General features: G+C 41.8%; 1 protein-coding gene and 2 long non-coding RNA genes across 6 annotated transcripts in view; all 3 read left to right on the plus strand.

Annotated features, from left to right (window-relative positions):
- The first annotated feature begins 285 nt into the window (after positions 1-285).
- On the plus strand, positions 286-4,541 carry LOC117244694. Its single transcript, XR_004498236.1, has 3 exons — positions 286-427; positions 3,559-3,744; positions 4,255-4,541. It is a non-coding gene; the product is annotated as an uncharacterized LOC117244694 (long non-coding RNA).
- A 1,118-nt stretch (positions 4,542-5,659) lies between these two features.
- The window catches only part of KYNU (kynureninase), a 57,342-nt gene continuing 40,165 nt past the window's right edge, over positions 5,660-22,836 (plus strand). The window contains exons 1-3 of one of the 4 annotated variants that reach the window (XM_015635468.2): positions 5,660-5,678; positions 10,872-11,061; positions 16,249-16,369. In XM_015635468.2, the coding sequence (XP_015490954.2) occupies positions 5,661-5,678; positions 10,872-11,061; positions 16,249-16,369 (329 nt within the window). In that variant the 5' untranslated portion in view covers position 5,660. Of the gene's footprint in view, positions 5,679-6,277; positions 6,295-6,351; positions 6,458-10,871; positions 11,062-16,248; positions 16,370-22,836 lie in introns of those variants that run through there. The other 3 variants (XM_015635470.3, XM_015635469.3, XM_015635472.3) reach the window with 3 other exon arrangements.
- LOC117244696 lies at positions 16,376-20,978 on the plus strand. Its single transcript, XR_004498238.1, has 2 exons — positions 16,376-17,358; positions 17,459-20,978. It is a non-coding gene; the product is annotated as an uncharacterized LOC117244696 (long non-coding RNA).

Below are 22,836 nucleotides of genomic sequence, written 5' to 3' on the forward strand. Positions count from 1 at the left end.
CCTGAGAGCAATTCACCACATCCTGATGGGTCTGATCACAGCAGAGGGAGACAGTCAGGGAAAGAAAACGCTCTGGGAATGCTGATGGAGCCCTGGGCCTGCTGAGTCACAGCCTGGAACCAGGGAGAGAGCAAACAAAGGGTTATTTGGGGATTATAAATATCGATATGGAGTTAAGCATTGGCTAAAGCTTCGTTTAGACCTTGGCCGGTTTGTGGTCTGATTTGCTGTCTAATCAGTTTATTAGTGAATCAATAAAAAGTCAGAGCTCAGGGAGGGCTGGGAGGTTCGACTGGGGCTGGGGAAAGGAGTGGAGAGTGTGTGGACAGCAAAAACCTCCTCAGAGCAGCCCCAGAACCGGTGTTTGCTCTTCTGGACAGAGTTTGGTACCGCTGGTTCCCTGCTGGCTTTGTGAGCCAAACACGAGGTTTGTCCTCCCCTACAGCCCCTTGTAGGAGCCGTGCTGTGCTACAGCTTGTTGCTTTTCTCGTGTGGAAAGCACTAGAATGTTTGCCAGGATTCTCAGCTTTGCCCAGGAGATTGCTGCTGTTAAACCCACGCGGAGAGGAAGGTGCAGGATGAGTTCCTTGGCACAGGATGTGTGGGACTGTATCCCCTTCCTGAGCAGTGCTGGCCTCCCTCGGGTGGCACAGGTCACTTTGTCACCATCCTTTATGTGCTGTCTGTTTCTCTGCCCATTCCAGGCCATCCAGAACAGTAACATGCTATTTAAATCAGAGCCCAGCCTTGTAATTCCAGCTTTTGGAGGGTCCAGATCCACATGATGCTTCATTAACCTGTACTGTGCTATGTGTGGCCTTTGGGTTTTATTTTATTTTACTTTATTTAATTTTATTTTATTTAATTTTATTTTATTTTATTTTATTTTATTTTATTTCTTTATTTTAATTTTAATTTTTAATTTTTAATTTTAATCTCTATTTAAATGTTATTTATTAATTTTAATTTTAATTTTATTCTAATTTTTATTTTAATTTTATTTTCTTTTTCTTTTTCTTTATTTATTAAATTTTATTTATATATTTATTTATTTATATTTTATTCATTTCATTCCATTTCACTTTTCATACAGCCCACATGTAGTAGAAGCTCAGCTTGTTATTTTCTGTCCTGCCTTTTCTTCATTCTGCCTTCCCTGAGCCTTGTTCCAGGTGATAACTGCTGCAAAGATCTTAAAAACAAGAGTGAGAAGTGCGAAGTGCATTCACTTTTATGGAGCTGCAAACAAGGGGAAGGAGGGAAAAGGCACCAGGGTCGTTTGTCTGCCTCAGTTCATGTCCTCAGCTATTTGTCAGCCTGCAGTGGTGTGAAGAGCACCATAAAAGACGTGCCGCACAACATTTAGGAAAAAGGAAAGTTCTGGTGTTGTGGGAAGCCTCTGAGTGTTGTTATCCGCTCGGAGCTGGGGTCTGATTTCCCCTTTTGGAGAAGCTCTGTGGCCACGGGCAGGACATGTGCCAGCAGCAGATGGAGAAGTGGCTGCTGCCCTGTGAGGTCTGGACACTGCTGCTCACCTGGGGCAGGGTAGAAAGAGCCTACACCTGATACAGAAACACCTCGGAAAACGCCTTGCAGAAAGAGCAGTTCGGAGGTTTGCTGGAAATCCACCCCAAGGTGCTCAGGTTGATTTGTAGGGTTTTACAACTAATAGCAAATAGCTACCATGAGAAAAGGGAGTACCATGAGAAAAGGGGGTGCCATGAGAAAAGGGGGTGCCATGAGAAAAGGGGGTGCCATGAGAAATGGGGCTCCCCATTTGTCTTTCAGTCTCCCAAATGCACCCTTGGCCATCACACCACTGCTCCCCCAGGAAGGAACAGGCCTGTGCCCCCTCCTGTCCCTGCCTTTGGTAAAAACCTCTCAAAATGTCCTTGCTTGTCCTTGTACAGAGCAAACATTGAGAACAAATATTTGACCAGAGGTGGGGGGAAATCTCTTATTCTTCGCAAAACATTAAGATCAACAACAGTGATAACCCATTCTTTATAGCAAGAGGCTTTTAAAAAAACAATGTGTGTTTGCATCCAGCCTGGAAATGCAGGTGAGGGCACCCGAGGTACAGTCAGCTTTTATTAGTAGCAGCTAACTTGGAGAGACACAAGGAAATTTCATCTATTCAAAATGTGTTCTCCCGCTGTTGCAGCTACCATGGAGTTATCAGAGCCATGGGGAGTTACTGCTCTTGTTCCCTTTACGTGGAAATCACTTGACTCTCATTCCCTTATTGTCCCTCTCTGGGTATTACTATTATCAGTGCAGCAGTGCAATAGTTCTCCATAAATGTTACTGCAGAAAAGTAAATAATTTCATATTCCTGTGATTATTTTTGATTTTTTTTTTCATAGAGGCACTACTTCGAGAAGAGTTTTTAAAGGACAAATATTATGTTTAATGACTCAGAAAGAAATGAAAATGATTACTGATACAGAGCCTGAAGAAAAACAATATTAGGAGCAGGTCACATAACAGGAAAAACCCATATCTATGTAGATAAGATGTGCCTAGCAGTCTGACTGAGAAGAAAATAGGGAAAATCCATTCAGACGAGAAGGAAGGTTTTAGCAGCTCATTTGGGTACTCAAAGGGCAATTAATTATTTAACAGGAGCTACTAATGGCTGCTTCATAAATAAAAAAAATAAACACTGGATCATCATTATAGGGAGTTAAGTCTGTATAAAGTAAAGTTTAGCGGGCTGAGTGAGGGTTTTTCAGTCTTAATCAGAAGACCAAAAGTTAAATTCAGACAGCCAGAGCAATCCACTCCTGCAGAAAGGCCAAATAGACATGTTCCCTTCAAATAACTTCAGAAGGAAAAAGCTGGGGTCAGGGGGGAGGGAGGAGGACCAGCTGAGTGAGGGCAGGTGTAGGGCATCCTCAGCACACAGGCTTTAAATGTGACCTGAGGTAACAGAGGAGTTTTCGGGCAGAGCAGGGGGTGTTGACGGAGTGGAGGGAAAACAAAAGTGATAAGAAAGTTGTAATAGCAAGCTCAGCAGGGAGGAGACCAAAGGTTTTATGCTGTTGTTTACTGAGCGATTGCTGCGAAGCCTGAGGTGAAATGCACCGTGCCATCACAAGGTGCAGATGGCATGCTTTAAAAAATAGCTGTGGGGCTTGCCTTGTAAATACAGGAATCCTGTTTTTTCTAAGGATCTGTGCCTGAGCAGAGCTCTGAGCTGCAGGTGCAGTGTGTGCTGCTTGGACACATCACTGCTTTGCTGCTCCTTTCCTGACTGTATGAACCAGAGTTTTCCTGCCTGGGGGTCTTCCAGGCCTGACTGGGGGTAAGACCTGCCTATTGCTGTTAAAGAGAATCCTCCTTTGTTTGCTGGATCATTTTATCCTCCTGACAGCAAGAAGGCTCAGGGCTAGCAGTGCCAAGGCAAGCTTTCATGACCTGATGGACCCAGCGTCCTGCATCCCATCTGGCATGGGCTGAGTTTGCTTCAGGGTGCCCTTGGTTATTTGTTGTTGTCACACGCCTTCAGAAGAAGGCATATGTTTTGTCAAATTAATTTGTTACATCTTTTACCAGCGTTCCTGTGGAAAAGCTCACACGGTTCCTTCCAGCCAAGGGACGAGGCTCCCGTGGCTGGGGCTGGAGCGGTCTCTGGGCAGTGATGGATGGCAGATGGGCACAGCAGAGAGCTGGGGCAGGCTGAGATGGAGCAGTATCAGCACACCTGAGGATGTGGTTCCATGTGCTTCCAAGGCAAGGAAGGTGCTGCTGTGACAAATGTGTTCTCCTGCCCACCCCTCAGTCCCTTCTCTGCCCCACAGCCCTTAGTTACAGACACACAGAGCTCCTTTTACTCCTCTTTTGCCCACTCTAAACTGTCTGTCAGAGCTCCCTGCCTTCCCATCACGCTCCTAGCAGCTCCTTTGAGGGGGTGAGGGCTGAGCTGCCCTCGGTTTCATTCTCTGCCACACAGACCTGTGCCCTCTGGGACTTTGGCCATCTCCTGTGGCCTCACTCCCTTGTACATTACAGCAGCTCCTTCTCCTCTTCCTGTCCTCTGGCTGCTTCACAGCAACACAGAAAGAAAAAAAAATAAATAAAAAAATAGGCAAACAAATGAAAAAACCCCAAAAAAACCCCAAAAAACAAACCCAGACCATTTTACCTGTTCTGCAGCTAAAAATAATGTATCCAGGCTATATGTTTTTTGATATCTGAGCCTTGAATTTAGGGATAAATGATTTTGTCTCTGTTTTCCTTTCATTCCAGCAGAAGGGTTGAGAAGAATAGCTGGGAAGAAGGGGTCAATATTCCAATTCTCATAAAAGTCTGCAAACATATGGCCTTTGCCAGCACAGCTGCTTTCCTGCCACCATCGACAATCAAGGTTAAAATGCACGATGCTCATTCAAAGGGAAATGCAGTGGGAAAATTTTCACTCCACTGTTTGTGTAGTTTTATTTCCAAAGGCAAATTGAAAAGTTGCAGTGTATTTAAGCTTGGTTTGACCTAAATGACCAACCAAACAAGAAATAAATACCCTTTTGGGCTGAGTTTGACTTTGGGTCCCTTTTGCTTCAACAGCTGAAGTACCCCAATCTCCTGCTTCTTTTTCAGACCAGATTCCTGGTAGGATAAAGTTTCTTGAGCAGCAGTCCCATTGTCTTGCTGGTGGAATAAACAAACTGAGTTAGTGGGAAGCCCCAGAAAAAGTCATTTGACAGTGCAAAAGAGGGCAATGATGCTGCAGGAACTGATGGATAGAGGTCATCTCTATTTTGGGTCAATATTAAGTGCTCTGTGTGGTTGTTTTGTTGAGCTTTTTTCTAGCAAAGAAGATGAAATGTTACAGTTCAAGAGTGTCACATCTATTGGTGCTTACTGAAAATGGAAATCCAGACAATAAACAAGCATTACTGCAGGGGTCTGGGCACAGAGAACTCCAGGATGGAGATGCATCTCTGAATTACATTGTTAGTCCACAACTCTGACCCTCCTGCCCCTATATCTCTCCTCACTGTTCCATTATATATTTTTGTGGTTTTTCTTTTTTTTAAATTATTTTTATTTTGGATCCTCTTCTGAAGCTTCACAGAGGCTGGATGGAAACATTTTATCTTGTTCCATATTGTGTGTTCTAGCTGTGTGTAGGAATGGGTGTCACTCAAGCTTGAATGGAGGGGATTGAGCAAACACGTGGCTGGTTTGAGATGATATTTATAGAGAGCAAAGGGAGAGATCAACTCTGTTCGTTCCTAATTTCACCTTTAATTCTTATGTTTTCTACCCTGGCAAGTCTGCATTGTCTGTAAATTCCCACCACTCCCTCTGCCATGTGCAAACACTACTGGCTTCTTGCTGCCCTGCTATCGATTGTCTCCTTCATGAAACTGAAAGAGTTTGGTCTAAAACCACTTTCATTACAACCCTGTCTATTTTCCCATGCCCATCTGGAAGAGGAGTGCTTTCTTAATTTAATCAGAGCTTTCAATTTTGCCATGGTGGCAAAGGAAAAGATAATAATAGGAGAAATAATTATGTATACACCTGGTTTTTGGTTAACTCGGAGATTATGTGGCTGGTGGGGTCAGAGTCTGGGGAAGCAGGCACGTGACTGTGGCTGTTTCTTCATGCAACAACGAGTATTTGCTCAGGAGTTTCATCACCCCCTCCCAGGAATGGCTGCCGACCACAGGGTAACGTGGTTTCACCATAGAGGAGAAAAGATGAGTTTTCTATGTAAAATTACTTTTAGCACCATAGCGCTTCTTGACATGAAGGTCAATAAGTGCCTAAATTACTCAAAGTAACTGAGTTTATTATAATTCCTCTCTGTCACATTCCCTTGCTGCAGCTGTGACACTGTGCTGTATAACTTATTTAATTATACAGTGGTGGTTGCTGCTGCGTGTCTGTTGTTGGGGATGTTATGAATATTTAGATTTTTCTTTCTCTCCGGTTCCGTAATTTAAACAAATTCACTGAAGTGTATTTAACCTGAAGTAATCTAGGCTGCATGCTGCTTTGGGCTGTGCTGTTTTAAAAACTTCCTTCTGCAAAATCCTACTCGAGCAAAGCAATTTATTTGGTGTAAAGATGGGAAGAGAATCAGTCCTTAGACGCCGAGCAGTTCTGGAGTTCCTCTTTTGTTTGTTTTCTAAACCAACCCCAATTACGGTGCTATTGGTGCTTTCAGTGGGTGTATTTTGACAGCCTGGACCTGCGCTGAGAACTTCCCCACTCCCACATGGGCACACCCCCAGTTTCACTTCCCAAAGGGTGCATTTGGACAGCAGCCTCCACATCTCAAAGGTCTGTGGGCTGAGCTGTGTTTATCATCCTGGGCATCAGCTATTGGAGGGCAGAAAGTGCAGGACAGGCTGATCCCACAAAGCCTTTCCCCCTGAGAGTATTGATACAGCCTAAAGTAGGGATTCACTGGGTGCCTGTCAGCACTGTGCTGGGTAGGAGGACTGTGAGTAACACCTTGGAATATTTAAAGAAAATATTTAGGGGGAGGGTTAAGGGAACTTTCCTTTTTTTTTTTAAATTTTTTTATTTTTTTTTATTATTTTTACAAAGATATCAAGACAGAGGGGAGATCCATAAAGATATAAGAGTATCTAAACCAGGACAAATTATCATTCTTATAATTAAGCCTAATGGACCTTCTTGAGGAGGTTTGATATGATGACTTGCTAATATTCACCTTTTTTTTTTTTTTTTTTTTTTATTTAGTCAGTAAATTATGCATAAAGGACAAAACTGAAATAATCACCCAGACATTCGCATCACTTGTGCCTGACAAATTCTCATCCATTGTCTTTCATAGTTTTAAAATGGGAAACAAGTAGTAGAGGCCAATGTTTGATAGGGGCTGATAAATTATGGAAAAATGACTGTTTTTCTTAATTTAAGTTGCATGTCATCTTTTTTAATATGAAGGATTGCCTACAGTGATAGTTGAGCTTTTTACACTGAATCAGGGTGTAGTACAAGCAAGTTCTGTGGAAGGACAAAAGAGCAGAGAAAGAAGAAAAAAGTAAAAATATACTGACTTCATGTCATCTGTTAAGTCAAAAACTGTAATAAAGTTTCAAGGAAAGAAAGAAGAAAACCTGGTCTAGTGGAAAGCGTCTCTGCCCATGGCAGTGATCGGAACAAAGTGGTCTTTAAAATGCTTTCCAACCCAAACCATTCTGGGATTATATGAATACACCTGAATGCATTTTTTTTAGAGTAGGTGGTAAAGACAGATTGTTTCTCTTAAAATATTCTTTTTTTTTCCTAAGTTGTATGAAGAAAAAAAAAAAAATTCTGGTAAAGAGCTATGTTTATCAAAATGGGAAATGCGTTTTCCACTGATGGGTCTGAATGTTAGTTTGAAGAGGTTACTGAGTATCGTTTTCAGTTCTAAGGAGATAAAGTGCACTTATACAAATGTGTTTGCTCTATATGTAGAAAACAACAAAAGAGTCATGAATTATTGTAAAATAGTTGCACAGGACTCTATTCTGAAAAGAAATTAAAAAAAAAAATACAATAATGCCAGTCAGAATTAAGAGGGATGGGAAAAGCCAACTCCTCTCTATGAAGCCTAATTCCCACTCAAAGGACAAAAGTACTTTCTTATGCTGGTCTCAGAATTGGATCTCTGGGATTTCATTCCACAACAGGATTTTGATTGATTTTTAGTAGTTTTATCTTATTTCATAATGTTTGTATTAAATCAGATAGCCCATAGCACTTAATCTTTTTTAACTTCTAGATCTTTGTATTTAATGTTTTCTTTGCTGTCAAAATCTGGTATCAATAAGAATCACAATAAATGTAAGTCATTGATCAGATGCAGCAATGACAGGGACCCAGAAACCTGATCCAGGAATTGCTGTCTGTAATAGAGACACCTATTGACTCCAGTGAGCTTTGGGTCAGTTCTCAAATGGAAACAAAACCCATCTGTGCTTGCCAGCTGGGTCAGTGCATGACCTGGGATATGATGGCCATTAATCCACTGTAATAACTGGGTGTCCTTGCTAAAAAATGGTGCCTGGTGAGATAAATAATGGGAAGCTGTGCTGTGTTTGTGTGGTGCAGAGCAGGGAATCCACAGGCTGGATGAGAAGGATGTGGTTAAAATACCAGCTAGTCCTTCGAGCACCCTTATCATCCACCTCCTGACCACAAGTTTCAGGGCAGTTACCTCAGAGGTCCCAGGAGATGAACGCTGGAGGCTCCTGAACCCCCTTCAGGCTGTTTTCAGAAGAGGATAGAGGTGATGGAAACACTAAAGCTCCATGATCCCCTTCCTAGGGATCACGGGGGCTGAGCATTACTGAATGAATATTCTTAACTCAAGATTCGTCAGTTTAGAGAGCTGAAGAGGCTCCTTACCTCCAGGAGATATGTCACCAGGGAGTAAAATAAAATAAAATAAAATAAATCCAGGCATTAACCTGAGTGGGAAGGAGATTTTACAGAAAATTCTGCACTGGCAATTCTTTTACCTAGAAGCAGAAAGTCAGGAAGACATGGTTTTTAACCCCTCATCTAAGGTTTTTTTTTTTTACATAATTTTCATTAAGTACTCATTATTAAAAATAGAGGGTTCTATCTTTATTATGTGTGTGCTGGATGTGCTTTGGTAATGGGATCAGGACATCCATGCTGGGGCTGTACATCAAATAAACAAACTTTGGAAACAAAACCTAGTTCTGCTTTCCAAGTGCTGATCCAAATATTGCTTGGAAATAAGCTCTCGTTTACTGGTTAATGCTGTAATTTGGAGAAGTGAAATTTAAGTTACTTTACAGTATCTGTAGATTACAATGAGGTGACTGTATTAGTGATGGCCATGGTGTCTGTGACCGTAACTTGCTGTTCTTGGTGTTCACAACACCTGGAGGTAATGAAGACCCCTAAGCCATCCTCTCTGCTGTCTCCAAAGCAGGTGCAGAAGGTTTTTTCTGAGCTGCAGAAAGGCACATCTGTGACTGACACCCCAGCAGGGAACAGAGGCCTTGGATCTGCTGCTCAGCTGTGGAGGAACAGAGGATCAGTTCCTTGGGGCACAGGGAGCCTGGCCACACCTTCCTCAGGGCTTTCGGTGGGCTGGCAGCCCTTTGGCAGTCGGGGAATGTTGACCCCAATCAATTTTGTCACTTGAACATCACACCCGGCTCCCAGTCTGGGTGGAACCCTCTGCCTCCTCGAAACCTTGAAGAGCACTTTGAAAACCAACATGCCAATAGCTTTTTTTTTTTTTCCCAAATATTTTTGCCCTTTTATTTTCCTTTTTACCACCTAAAGGATGATTGGGGTGAATGAGTGGGAATGATAAATTTGGCGACAATGAGGAGGTGTGAACAACCTGTGTGGAGACAGCATAAAAATAGGACGTCTCCAATAACTCCCAGGGGAGGGTGAACATTAGCTAAATGAAAACTGTTTTTTTAAAGAACACTGCTGGTATTTTATTTATTTATTTTTTTTTTAACTCTGCATGCTGGTGGGAAAGGAAATATTTTAACTGTGTAGGTTATCAGGTCTGGGGGGGCAAAAAAGATTATGTTCTCATCATAAACCAAATGACAGGAGATTAAAGCAGGTAAGTAGCATCGTGCTGGCCATTTGGCCAGAGTATAAAGAGGTTTGGGTTAATTGGCACTAAGGAGGCTCTGCTGTTTGGGGGTTTATATTTAAATACAAACTGTTGTCCTTCCCATATGTGTTGACAAAGCTCTTCTCAATAGTCATCTGTTGTTCTATCCACAGCTTGTTTCTGATAGCTATATGTAGGATGTTTTGGCCTTAAGAAATGAGAGCTTGTGGAAGATATGTGCTTAAAGAGTTTTCTTTCTCAAACAGAGAGAAAAAGCGATATTCTCTAGTGGCTCTGTGTTCCTTGTTATGTGCTAATCCATCCTATTTCAGCCTATCCCCTCGAGTGTTCCTTTGCATCAAGACTCTTGGGGATGTTAAAAAGGCAGAGAATGCCGTGTGGTGTAACTCCACATTTCCCTAAACTGGGGCAGCCACCGAGCATCTCACTGAGCCTCCTGTGTGCCACAACACCCAGCAGGCAAGCCTTGCCCTAAAGAGCAGAGTATGTGCTGCAAACCTTCTCTGCCAACTGCACAAGTGTCTGGAACAAGTGTGTCTGGATCACAGTGGTGTCTCTGAGAATCACACTAACAGGACTGTTTTCATATCGAGATCAACGAGCTTGTAAATGTTGCAGTTAGTTTTGGGCGTTCTCTTAGAATTAATGGTCTGTCATATTTCTGATTTCACTTGGGCTTTTCTCCTTTCCCAGGGGAAACAGATCTAAACCAGCAGGATGTTTGGTATAGCTGAAAGGAAATATTAATTCAAGTCCCTGGTGTTGAAAGCTTTGTTTGCCTGCCACCTGCATCCTGCCTGCTCTGCCCTTGCACATGAGCATGGCCATATACAAACACCCCCTCCAATTTCTAAGGCAAAAAATTGCACAGCCTGGAAACAACTTCAGTGTATCTGTGCACCTGCTATTCTTAGGAGCTCAGACTGCAGAAACAATGATGCTGCCTCTGGCTTTGACGTCTCCAGACTGTGAGTGACACTCCAGCATTTGGAGCTTCTGTCAGTCTGGTGGGAGAACTTAGAAGAGGCTGATAAAGCTTAAAAAAAGAAGAGCTTTGTATCTATGGAAGGGAAAGAAAAAAGCCTTTTGGGGGTTACAGCAATATGTTGCCTTGGAAATATTTGATCATTCTATTCAGACACTTCACTTTTTAAAAGCTTTAAGTCAAGTAAGTTTGGGTCTTGAATGATGCAGCTTTAGTGGCTGCTTATCTGCCACTCGAGACTATGCAAACTGCAGAAGCTAAACTGGCATTTCTGATTTTCAGGTGAAATTGAATGACCTGAAAATGGATCCATCTTCTCCTGTGCTCCCAGCAAGCATTTTGGAACAAACTGCCTTGCAGCTCGGATGCAGTCCCACGGACAAAAAACTTGCTTTCCACTTAGATGAAAAAGATGAGTTAAAGCATCTTCGGGAATGTTTCTGTATCCCCAAAGTCAAGGATCTGCCTCCAAGTGAGAGTTATAATTGCTGTGAGGGAGAGGGAGGGGAAAAGGGCTGGGCTTCTGTATGTGTTTATCACAAGTCTTTGGAAATCATGGTCATTTATGAGATAATTGAGCAATTGTAGTCATATCTGAGCACAGAATGTCCCTGATGTTGTTAAATCAATCCATCAGTTTATTCTAGCACCAAAAGCTCTATGTTCTCCTTGCCATCCTGAATCAGATGTGAGGATACAGTACTTATGTGGTGCTTATGCTGTCAGTCAGCAGCTTTGAACAATGTAGTGACTGATTGAAAATTACAGGCAGGAGCTTTTCTCTGTAATGGCTCGAAACAGCAGCGTGGCTTGGGTAGTTCAGAGCAGTTGCTTCCTTGGTGTGATCCAGTTTGGTATTATCTCTTTGGTTACAATTATTTTAGTTAATGAAAGAGACAGGATATATATATTATGTGAACATTTATGTCTTTTTGCTGGTGGTGGAGCTATTTTCTCACCGAGGCCAAATGGAAGACTGTGCCTCAGAACAAACAATTGATCTGAGCAAATAATTCATAATGAAGCCTTTTATTTGAAGATGTTTTCCACTTTCCTCATGAATTGCCTAAAAACAGAGAGCACCTGGCTTCAGTGAAGTTATGTAAAATTGTTCTGGACATTTTTCTCCTTCTTTCCTGTTCCTCAGGTTGTTCTGAGGAGCCATGTCTGGGCATAAGGAAGGCTTGGTGTGGGGGCAAGAGGGGTGGAAAGTGGGGTGGCAGGCTGAGAGTGAAACATTTGCTTTGGCTTCACACTCCCAGACCACCAAAACTAAAACCCAACTCCAACTTTTTTTTTTGTACCTGCAATAGGCACCGTGTTTAGCCAAATTCATGCAGGGAAACCTGGTGGGAGCAGCCACCCATGGAGGCAGCAAGGTCCTGATCTCTTCTCCTGCTTCCCAAGTCCTGTCTGGGTTTATTTCTGTCTCAGTTAGGTGGAGAGCAAAAGCTGTGCTCTTTCATGCCCTGGTCACTGCATGCTGAACACTGGAGAAATGACGTATTATTTCCTTAGATGGTGAACACATACTGCATAGTCACTCTCCTTTCGTGCCCTGGAAAAGGGTACCTATTGAAAATGAAAGGAAAAAATATGATAGGACTTCCTTGCTTTTTTTAAAAATTATTTTTATTTTTTTTTATTTATTTATTTATTTATTTTTATTTTCTAATAAATGCAGACAGAATTTTCCGCAGATTTCCTTTTTTTCCCGAAAGGAACAATACTGATGGTAAATGAGAAATTACAGGTGCATTCACCAAAGTGCGTCCAGTAAGGGACTATGATAGAAAATGGTGTCAATAATCTGAATTCCTGGAGAGTTTTGAAACTCTCTCAGTCTTCAGTATCTTCCTGCTGAGCAATGATGAGTGTTGGGAATGTACTGCTCCTGCCCTTGGAACACAGGGATGATAAATCTGAGTTCTCTATGTTCTGATGGCATTGGTTTATCTTTCCCTACATTTAAATCCTTGAGTTCTGTTGTTTCTGTTATTCAGAGCAGGATGGACACAACCGGACACTTTGCAAATATTTAAACTTTGTTCTTCCTCCATGTCTCTAATTTTCCTTTTTCATTTTTTTTACCCTGGCTGCTTCAGAGAGTTTCCTGAACCCCCTCTGTTTGTTTGGATATTTGACTATTCTGTACTCAAAGCTCCTCCAGCTGCCACCACGGTGCTGCCAGATGTGCCACCAGAGCTGGAAAGACGCTGGAACACAATTCCCATGGCAGTGGTGCTGCTGGAATTCAGCACAAGTAAGAGTAGCTGGATGTTTGACTGCAGAATGTCAAATGTCTCTCCAGGATATCAAAGGTCACTTCCCAGTGTAGTGCTGCAGCAGCTTCAGACTAAGGAGTCTTTGGAGAAGTAGAAGAGGTTTAGATACCCATGTGACTGTTTTGGTTTCTTCCAACATCCGTTGTTGTTTGGTTTTAAATTCCCACAATATTTAGGCCCAAAGACTAATGAGGTTTTCCCCTGTAGTTACAATAATATTCGGTTCCAAGACTGTAGATAGATATATTTTAGTAAAGATAAACAATGTACAAAGTTGAAAAGCACAGAGAACCCATCATTCTGCTGTTCCTAAACTGAGGAGGTTTTTCCTCTCCCTTTTTTTTCTCCTGTCCTTCTTTTCTGTGCTTCAGCTGTCATCAGGAACAGCTTCCCTGCTGAAGAACAGCAGGGGTGTAAATATATATATATATTTACATTGTGTGACTATACCATAGAGACAGCTCTGCCATGACATTTATCTGCGCCCAGGAGCGGATGCCAGATAACACATTCCTGAAGATAAATGTCATTACAGATATTAGCCATCAAATATTCTTTATATATTTACATAAAGCATTACAATGAGGCTTTGAAATGAAACCTTACAAGAAGCAGATGAGAACATCCATAGGAGACAACAGTAAGATGACGTACAGGAAAATATTTAGGAAGTCATTATAATAGTTTAATTTAGTTATCAAGTTATAAACTGTCAGGGCTGTTTATTTGCTGTATCAATCAAGAGGAAACCAGTAGCAGCCTAAATCTCTGCAAATATCTGAGGTTTTGTGTGCAAGCATGAGGAACGAGGCTCAGGTGAGCAAATGAGAAGATGACAGGGGAAGATTTAGGGAAATGTTTGGATCCTGTTGCTCTTCTCCGAGCTGACAACGAAGTCTCTTTAGGGCTCTCTCTCTTTGTGCAGAGCAGGGAGGAGGCAGGAATGCCTGGATTGCAGCTGGGCACCAAATCACCCATCTGATTAAAGCTATGGCTTGTGCTTTGTCACCTTGTAAAGGAGTAGAGCATCATTTGGGTTTCTTGGGAATAAAAAGATGCCCTGGAGTGAAAGCACTGAGCTGTGTTTCCCAGAAGGAATGGCTGAAGGTAGTGGTTAATCATAAAAACCTGGCTTTTTTGGGCTGGTGAGGGGGCACAGGCAGGTGTGAGAGAGGAGATCTTTTATCCTTTAACTAAAGACAGAGCTCAGATAAGTATAAACAGATTTAGTCCTTCCTTTCTGATTAATAAACCCATTACATTTTCCCCTTTTGTTCAGACTGAATATTTCTGATAATACACTTGCTTTTCCTTTTAGGTTTAAAAGGTATAGAAGTGCATTTTTAATGTAGATAAATGGGCATAATTAGTATGCAAAATATTATATGTGATTGGATTTGACCAGTTTTCAGAAATCTGAGTAGGTGTGTGAATATATAATATATTTAATTAATCTTAATATAAATGTGGTTTTTTGATCCAGGCTACTCTAAGAACACGTTTCAATAATTATTTATTTTTTTCTTTACCTTTATTTTCTCATTTGTGTTTATTTCCTGCTAGAATATTTCAATATATTTTTCAAATCAACCACAGCTCCTCTATAAATTAAAAGGGCCAATACCACGATAAATAAATGAAATTTGGGGAAACACAAGTGGTAGGCATAGGAAAAAAAATGTATTACTCTTAAGAATATCACATTGAATGTGGAGTTGTTGGAACACACAGGGGTGCTGATCAGGAAAAATTACAAAGATGGTGAAAAAAACCAAGCAGCATTGGTCCAAAATGAATCTTTTTGTGGTGTCAGAGAGGGGGAAATAAAGAGATTTATGTCAAAAGGAAAAAAGTTCATCCAGATATCCAGTTGATAACACATCAAGAAAAGAATATCTGAAGGAACAGGTATAAACATATTAAAACACACTTTATCAAAAAGGCATTTCCCCATCCCTCCAATAGTGAACATGAGGTGTTTTACTTTAGAAGGGACTGCAGTGTAAGAAAAGCTGATTTGCTCATAATTCCTCACCTGTTTTACTGCTTGGTGAGAATTAGTGAGATGGAGCTCCAAATCCTTGAGCAAGGACCCTTCTCTGATCCCAGTGGGACAGTGTTATTGTGTTTCTTGGTCAGAAAAGAAACACAATAATGTTAATAGAATCAGTTTGGGGGCATGGATGATATTTATGCCTCTCTGTTTCCATTCATATTACAATGGAGATGAAAAACAGACGTAGTATCTGCAGAACAGATTAGGCTGAGATTACTCCCTGATTTATGCTTTTTAAAAGCCTCTAGAACTTTAATTAAGAAATTACCCAAGTTGTCTATACTCCTGAAAAATGTGTTTCTGGGGAAGTTCAATGAAATTGGTAACTGCTAGTGCAAAAGGTAGTAAGAAACTTTTTCCAGAACTTTCACAGGCTGAATTGTAATCTTATGGTTCATTTTTATTGTGTATCTTAACATGCTCATTCAGATCTTTATTCTGAGGGATAGCAATTATATTTACCAAGATTATATGTGATATTAGCTTTTAGGGGTATGGTAAGTATAGGTATAGACGAATGCAAATTACCACTTCTAGAAGGTCACCATCACTTGTCCCTGCAAGAATCTCTAACATGAGAAATAACAGAAGAAGGCTGTGTTTGGATTGATGGATGATGACACAGGGTAATTAAATTGTTCAGAACCTCACTAGGGCTATTATTTATAAACTTCTACCGCCTTGCTTTTCTCCTAATCATTGAAAGGATTTGTCAACATAGATTTCCTCCTCCTCAGATGATGATGACATGAAGTGCAGCCCACAGTATTTGCTGACAAGAACTTTTGAGACTGCTTTAAAATATTCTCCTCAACAGTTACATTTTTCTAAATAGAGATTAAATCATTCAGGGAGAAATTATGTGGAGGACACAGATTTACCTAGTCCTAACTTTTATTAGACTTCATGACTCAGAGTAGGCATGTATTGGTGATGGAAGAAAAGCCTGATTGGGAAAATGCTCCCTGTTTACTCACTGCTGGTTACAGACCTGATAAAATCAGCTGCTTCTCACACATCCCCTGAGAGCTGGGGATTTAGTGGTGCCTGAACTCGCATCAGCTCCAAAAGCTGTAGGAGGAAAAGGTGAATAATTGCTTGCAAATTGCCTGCTGTCCTCCTTAGATCCTTTCCAGGGTTACCTGAAGTTGTGGGACAGAGGTCAGGGTGTGACACCTCTGTTCACACATGGGGACCAGATGTCCCAGGGGATGGGGGATGTCCAGAGCTCTGGGAGTGTTTGGGTGGGCATGCACACGTGCTGAGCCTCCTGTGCTCAGCCCCACATGCATTTTGTTCCTCTGGTTATCCTCCACAGCTGACCTGACCCTGGTGAATGGAGAGGAGAGCTGCCTGTACTTCGCTGGGAATTCTCTTGGGCTCCAGCCAAGAAAAGTTAAAACCTACTTGGATGAGGAGCTGGACAAGTGGGCTCGAACGTGAGTACCCTGCAGGGAGTGCCTGGTGCTGAGCTGTGCTTCAGAGGAGCGCTTGATTTTGGGATCTTCCTTGCAACTGCTTGAACAGCAGAATATTGCGTTAAAAGCACTGCAGCCCAGGAGTAAAACATGTTCAGTGTCTCCCCAGTGCTCCTTTTATCTCTTTTAGAGGCAGGAGCAGTAGGACAGGTAAATAACCCTTTCAGCTGTGGTGTTAAGTAAGCACACAAACCTACTCGGTTACTGCTGCTTGCTGGTGAATGTGGTGGGGTTCCAGGCCCTGTGTTTTTCTAATTAATGATTTTAATTGCAGGGTGTGATTCACCCTGCAGGCCTTGCAACAAGCAGCTCCCCTTGAAACAGCACCAAATGCAGGTGATGCTGCTGCCCATGCTGGCAGGTTTTTGGCTCCTCTTAAACCAGGTCTCTGCTTGACAAGTTTATTTTATTTGGAAAGAAACATTCCTGTCTTCTCAGTATCACCTCAGCAAGGAGCTGAGAGTGAATTGCAACAAGCTTTGCTGAATCAAGCTGATGTAAAAGAGACAGGATAAAAGAAGGACACATTGCAGGAAAGGGACACTGTCGTCACAATAAATGGGGAACTTTTTAATATACATGGGGAAAAGAAAAAGCTTTTTTTGCTCTTTATTTTGGTTTTTTTAATATTATGTTCTGTTTCCATTAAGAGTTTGTGCTTTGAGATCTCCAGCACCTGCCTGAGCAGCTGGAGCAGGGATGAGTAAGGAAAATGATGAATAAAAAACAGGGAACTGAAGGTAGGAAAGGAAAATAACATCCAGATGAGTGAGTGAGCTGGGCGAGAGATGAACTCTTTTATAGGGTGCGGGATATGAGTGGAACAGATGTGATTTCATGGTGAGAGAGCAGAGGAAATATGGAGAGGCAGAAGAGGAAAAATGAATTCTGCTAAGTGGGCAGCCTTGTTTCAGCAGGAACGGTCGAGATGGAAGCTTCTCAATGCAAATGTGAGAAATCTGTAGCTGCTCTTCCACTTGTAAATGTATGAATGCTGGGAGCCCATCAATTTGGTTATTGATTCCTATTTTTCCACCTGTATCCTTATAGGTGAGAAGGCTGAGAATGAGTGGGAATGAGTGGAACTTTGGGAAGAGCTCGTTCCTCCTGGTTATTCAGTCAGCACAGCAATGCAGTTTCTCCAGTTGTTTGAAAAAATTGCAGCCCCGTCCATTTCTGTGCTGTTATCCCACTTTGTCAGACAAGCAGCTGAGCCCCTTCAAAAAGCAGACAACATTCTTAGAGTGATGCACTGGGACTGCAAAAGTATTTCAGCTCCTCCACTGTATCTTTTCACTGCCTCACTTCTATTCTTGTGTTTGTCTTTGCTGCAGTGAAGGATGAGTTTTTCCTCAGTTACTGTAAAAACCTGGAAGAAAAAGGTAGGCAGTGTGTTCCCTCAGATCAAAAGTGCCTTCAGGAACTGTATCTAGGGGGAAATATGGCTGAGCATTGATTTCAAGCCACTGCAAAAGAGGGAGCAGAACTAGAAAGGCTGTTTGCCAAAAACACAGCTTGGCCTCAAAAGCCTTATCCAGAATAAATCAGAAAGTTTAAAAACAAATTAAACCCAAAACAAAACCAAAGAACCAGCTAAGCCAAATCCCTCAGATTAAGAAAAACAAAGAAACAGAATAAAATCCTGAACCTAAAGCAGCTGAGACAGCCAGGGTAGGATCAAGCTAATTTTGAGGAGAACAGTGTATGATTAGAGATGGTGGTGAATGGAATTCAGAGGAAGAGGTGGCTGAAGATACAGAAATGAATACTGTCATTCCAGTCACCAAGGACAGCTTAGCAAAACCCAGTCTAAGGTGGTAGCTGTTCCCAGCTGAAGGCTGTTCAATGGCATCCCAGGCAGTGTGGGGTGTAGTGGCTCTGGCTTAGATAAATAAATAGCAAGAATCTAAGAAATGGCATGCAAATTAGGTACATCCATCAAGTCAGCAGTGGTATAGATTCTGGCTTTCTTATAAATTGGTTTATTGCATTTTCTGCTTGTTGTGTCTTGGGACCCATCTCAAAGAGCTGTGAGTCTATTTAAATGGCTTTCACTGCTTGTAGTTAAGAATGAAAAGGAAGATTACCCAGTGCTGGTCAAAGGCAGGGAAGCTGTAGCTTTATCTCCAAGTAGTGGTGGCAACTCATCAGGCAAACAGCTGGGAGAAAAGCCTGGAAAAGCCTCTTGTGTTTCCTCTTAATGCTTAGTTCCTTTCCCCCACCTCCACTTTAACTGGTGGGTTACAGCTCTCGTCCTACATCTGCCTCCTACATACCTTCTCTGGTTTTGTGTTCCTCCTCTCCACATCCCTCTGCCTCTGTTCCTTATGCTAATGTAGCAAGATTACAAATCCAAGCCACTGGCATTCTTAGGATGGATTTAAAAACAGCCTTTGAGACTTTGTCTTTCAGTTATGATTTCAGCTAAAACCAAGATTTATTGAATGAGGGGAAAAAAGGCATGAAGAGTTGTTCCCTCATGTTTAAGCTAGAGTAGCCAATAACCCAATGTTTTAAAAGTGCAAACTTCAGGGGACTTTTTTGGTTGGAGGAAGGCCAAGAGGTGCTTTGCAATGCCTTGTTTTCCCCTTTGTCCTGCCAGAACCGGTTAAGTAATTAAAACATTTTATAGAATCATTACTGTGTGTGAGCATATGTCTCTCTCGTCTGAGTAACTCATTAAAGTGGAACAATTAAAACAGAAGGGAGCCTGCTGTAGCCAGTTGTGCTCATGTGAAGGGCTGGCAGGGCGACTGGGGAGCGGGGAACCTGCTGCACTCAAGTCTTGAGGACTGGAGCTGTTGGGCAAAATTAAGACTGAAAGGAAAAATGATTGTTCTCTGTGGATGTATCAGTGTAGGGGAGGGAAGGAACCACTTATGTGAAAAGTATGTTGGCACAGTAAATATAAACAAGGAGTTAATAAACTGAGGCTAGAAATAAAACATACATACATACATACATACATATATATATATATATACACACACACTTCTAAGCATTGAAGCAGCCTGGTGACATGGACATAGATGAACAACCTCCTAGCTTGAGGAAGGTTTTAGAATGTAAAGCCTGCAGTAGCAAATGCCATTTTCAGCCAGTCAGAAGGTATCTTTGGTTCTGTGTGCTGAGCTAGTCCTGCAAGATCTGAGAACCCTGCAAAGAGCTTGGCCAAGCCATGCCTGACAGCCCCACCTCTCCTGCCCTGCTCTCAGCACTCTGCCTTTCAGCAAGATGTGGGGTACAGCTACAAACCCCTGTTCTAATGCCATGGGTTTTTTACTTGTGTCTCTAATCTGCTGGTCCATACAGTTCTTTTTCTTTTGATATGTCTTCATTATTTTTGGCTGTTTCTTTGCTTGAAACCATGGTCCAACTTAAGAGTCTGTACTGGCTCATTACATACCTTGCATCACTTTTGGCAAAGGAGCAAGAAGGAAATTTGCACTTGAACAAGATTTGGATGAATGCAGAAGATTCCTGAAGATGGCAATTAATTTAAATTCCTTTTCTCACCGCCTTTGAAACCCTGGGATCATCTCAGAAAATGTGTTTCTAGCTCCCCTAGCAAGCTTTAAATCAACCAGACCTCAGCGAATAAAACATGGCATTGTGATTCCCTGCCAAATTGAAAATAAAATGGTAACCGACTGAAAATTAATTTGCACAATGAGAAACTCTCATAGAAGTTGAAGAAATATCTGTTTGTCTGATGCTCTGTGATTTGATGGGTGAAGTTTTTTTATTCATTAATTTGGATACCTCAGTTTAAATCTCTTCTGCTACCTAGGGTGCAGTGGGGGGAGAAAGGGATGCAGGCTCTGCATGGATGAGGGGAATGCCAGGAGCACTGCACTTGTGTCCTTAAAGATTATTACCCCCAGTGCCTCCCAGAGCTGAGAGAAGGGTGGCATAATATACAGAGATATAAATTCTCTGAGGCAGAGCATAGAATTTTACAACCTAAGTGTAATAGGATGTATTGTGCCATCAGCAAAGTCTACAGAGTTTCATGTGATTAAAATAAAAAAAAAAAAGGATCCAAGAATATGCTTTTAACTACCATTTTAGAGGCAATAATTTTTTGTCTCTTGGCATTTATATTGGCCATCAAGAGGGAGGTAAGCTGTGCCATAATAATAATAATAAGAATAATAATAAATGCTGCCTCTCACTTCTTTCAATATGGTTAAATGCCCATGTTTTTCTCTGAAAATAAAACATTCTCATGACCAAAATCTCAGAACTGTTTTCATGATAACTTGGAAATTTATTCTGAAATTTTGATAGTCCTGTGTGCTGCTAGAGAGAACTTTCATTAGTAAATTCCCATCAGGATGACACTAATGGCTATAAAATCAGGGAAAGCTAATGAAAGAGAATCCCATAAGTAGTTAGGACTTATTTTTCCCATCTTACTATGTTTGCCATCCTCTTTCAGAAATACAGATTCCCTCAGGCTGGGAGCCACTGAAAATCTTTGGGGGTTTTATTTTAGCAGTCTGTATTATCCTAAAGTCCCTTGATCACTGTATTACAGTTAAGAATAAAACAGGAAATTACCAATAAATGTCTTGCTGTTTGTGAAACACATCCCCCTGTCCTCAGGGAATGCAGCTGCATTGTGGGCTGATAGAAGGGAGGCAATTTTAGCACTAATCCTGCCCCTCACAGCATTTTCTCCCGTCCCCACCCACTGCCTTTATTCCTCATCTATGAAATGCTCTTGTAAATGAGGGTTATTTCACACTGCCTGCTCTCTGCTGTGAGGGCTCATCAGAGAGCAATTCTAAAATGGAGGAAAGCAGTCAGCTGCTGTACCAGGACCTTATCCAAACTGAGGAGCAGGGGATTGCCTGTGTGGGATTGGACCTGTTGAGCGTGGGGATGTTATTTTTTTTCTGTAAGAGATGTTCAGTTGTACCTGTGCACTCCTCCAGCTGTTAACCTAATCTAGCCCAAAATTAAATGGTGTTTTGCAAGGATAAGAGGCTTGAAATGGTTAATACTGTGCTTTTCAAAGTGGTTTTACATTTACTGTGGTTAATCTGTGTTTTTTAAATGCAGCAGCTCTCCTATTCTTTAGGATTGTAGTTCTTTTTTGGAGATATCCCTAAGAGCTGTGAATTAGACCCAGGCCAATCCAAAAGGGTCTGACAGTAAAATGCCCAGGTAATTTTTGTGGGAGACAGAATGAAACTCTACCTGAGAAGGGAAAGTATGAGGTAGATAAGGACAAACAATCTTTTAAATCACCTTGAGGATGGGGCAATGTCTCGTGCACCTTCCATTCTCAAGTCTTAGTCTGTGATCTTGACTGAATGTTGTGGGCCAGTTCTTCTTTAAAAGATTTATTACATTTTTTTCCCTTTTTTTTCTCACATCAAAACTTTTAGGGTATCTTTTGCTCTCCCCAGATTCTCACTAGCTCTGTCCTAATTTTGAAACAGCTTTATACTCAGCCCCATGCAGCCTGGTGTTTCCAACTCCACAAGTACCCCGTGGTGCTCAGCAAATATGAAAATCATCCAGTGTGAGATGGGAGCCCAGAGCAATGTTTCCCTGGATTAGCACCATTATTACTTTTCTCAGTCTGCCTCCATTTGCATTTAAATCTGTGCTCTACACCCTGCATGTTTAAGAAACTAGGCAACTTTTTATTTATATATGCACGGTAGCTACCTTAGAAGTTTTCTTCTCTGTCATAATTGAAGGAAAATTTAGTTCAGAGCCCTCAATCCAGGACTGAATTTATATATCTGTCACTCCAGAGTAGCAGCACACTGGAGTTTAAGGTGACCATATGATCCCCTGCAGTCAGGAGCAGTTTGCAATATAAAGTTTTAAAACACCCTTTGTCAGCCCAAAAAAGCTTTATGCACACTGAGATCTAGAACAATTTTTCAGGGAGAAGAGAAGCAATAAAAATTAGCAAGCAGCTCTGTTGATACAGAGAAGCACCTGCCCCTGCACGAAGTACCCTCTGCTTTATGCAGAAGGGTGAGCTCAGACAGGAGATGCAGGAGGATGAAAATTGTTACTGACAAGAAATATTCCTGTCTGGGAGCAAGGCAGTATCTCAGTCTGTCATCCAGTGCACCATCAGAGGTTCTGCTCAGCCAGAAGTGCAGGCTGGGGAGGTCTGTGGGGCGATCTCTGCTGTCAGTGCAGGGATGTGAGCCAGGGCTAGCAGGTGCCATCCACACTGGGATGCTCCATCCCAGCTTTTCTGTCCCCAGAGCCTTCCAGAACCCATGCAGTCACTTCCAGGGGGTTGTGAAAAAGCTATCATCTTTAATTCTCAGGATTTTCTATAGGAGTTTTGTGGGCCAAAATAAATAATTCTCAAGCACCTAACATCTTGTCAGAAACCAATAAATTGCCTTTGCTCTGAGGTTTAATGCTATGAGAAGAGTGTTGTGCTCAGC

This window comes from Parus major, chromosome 7 (genome assembly GCF_001522545.3).
Source record: "Parus major isolate Abel chromosome 7, Parus_major1.1, whole genome shotgun sequence".
Classification (NCBI taxonomy): domain Eukaryota; kingdom Metazoa; phylum Chordata; class Aves; order Passeriformes; family Paridae; genus Parus; species Parus major.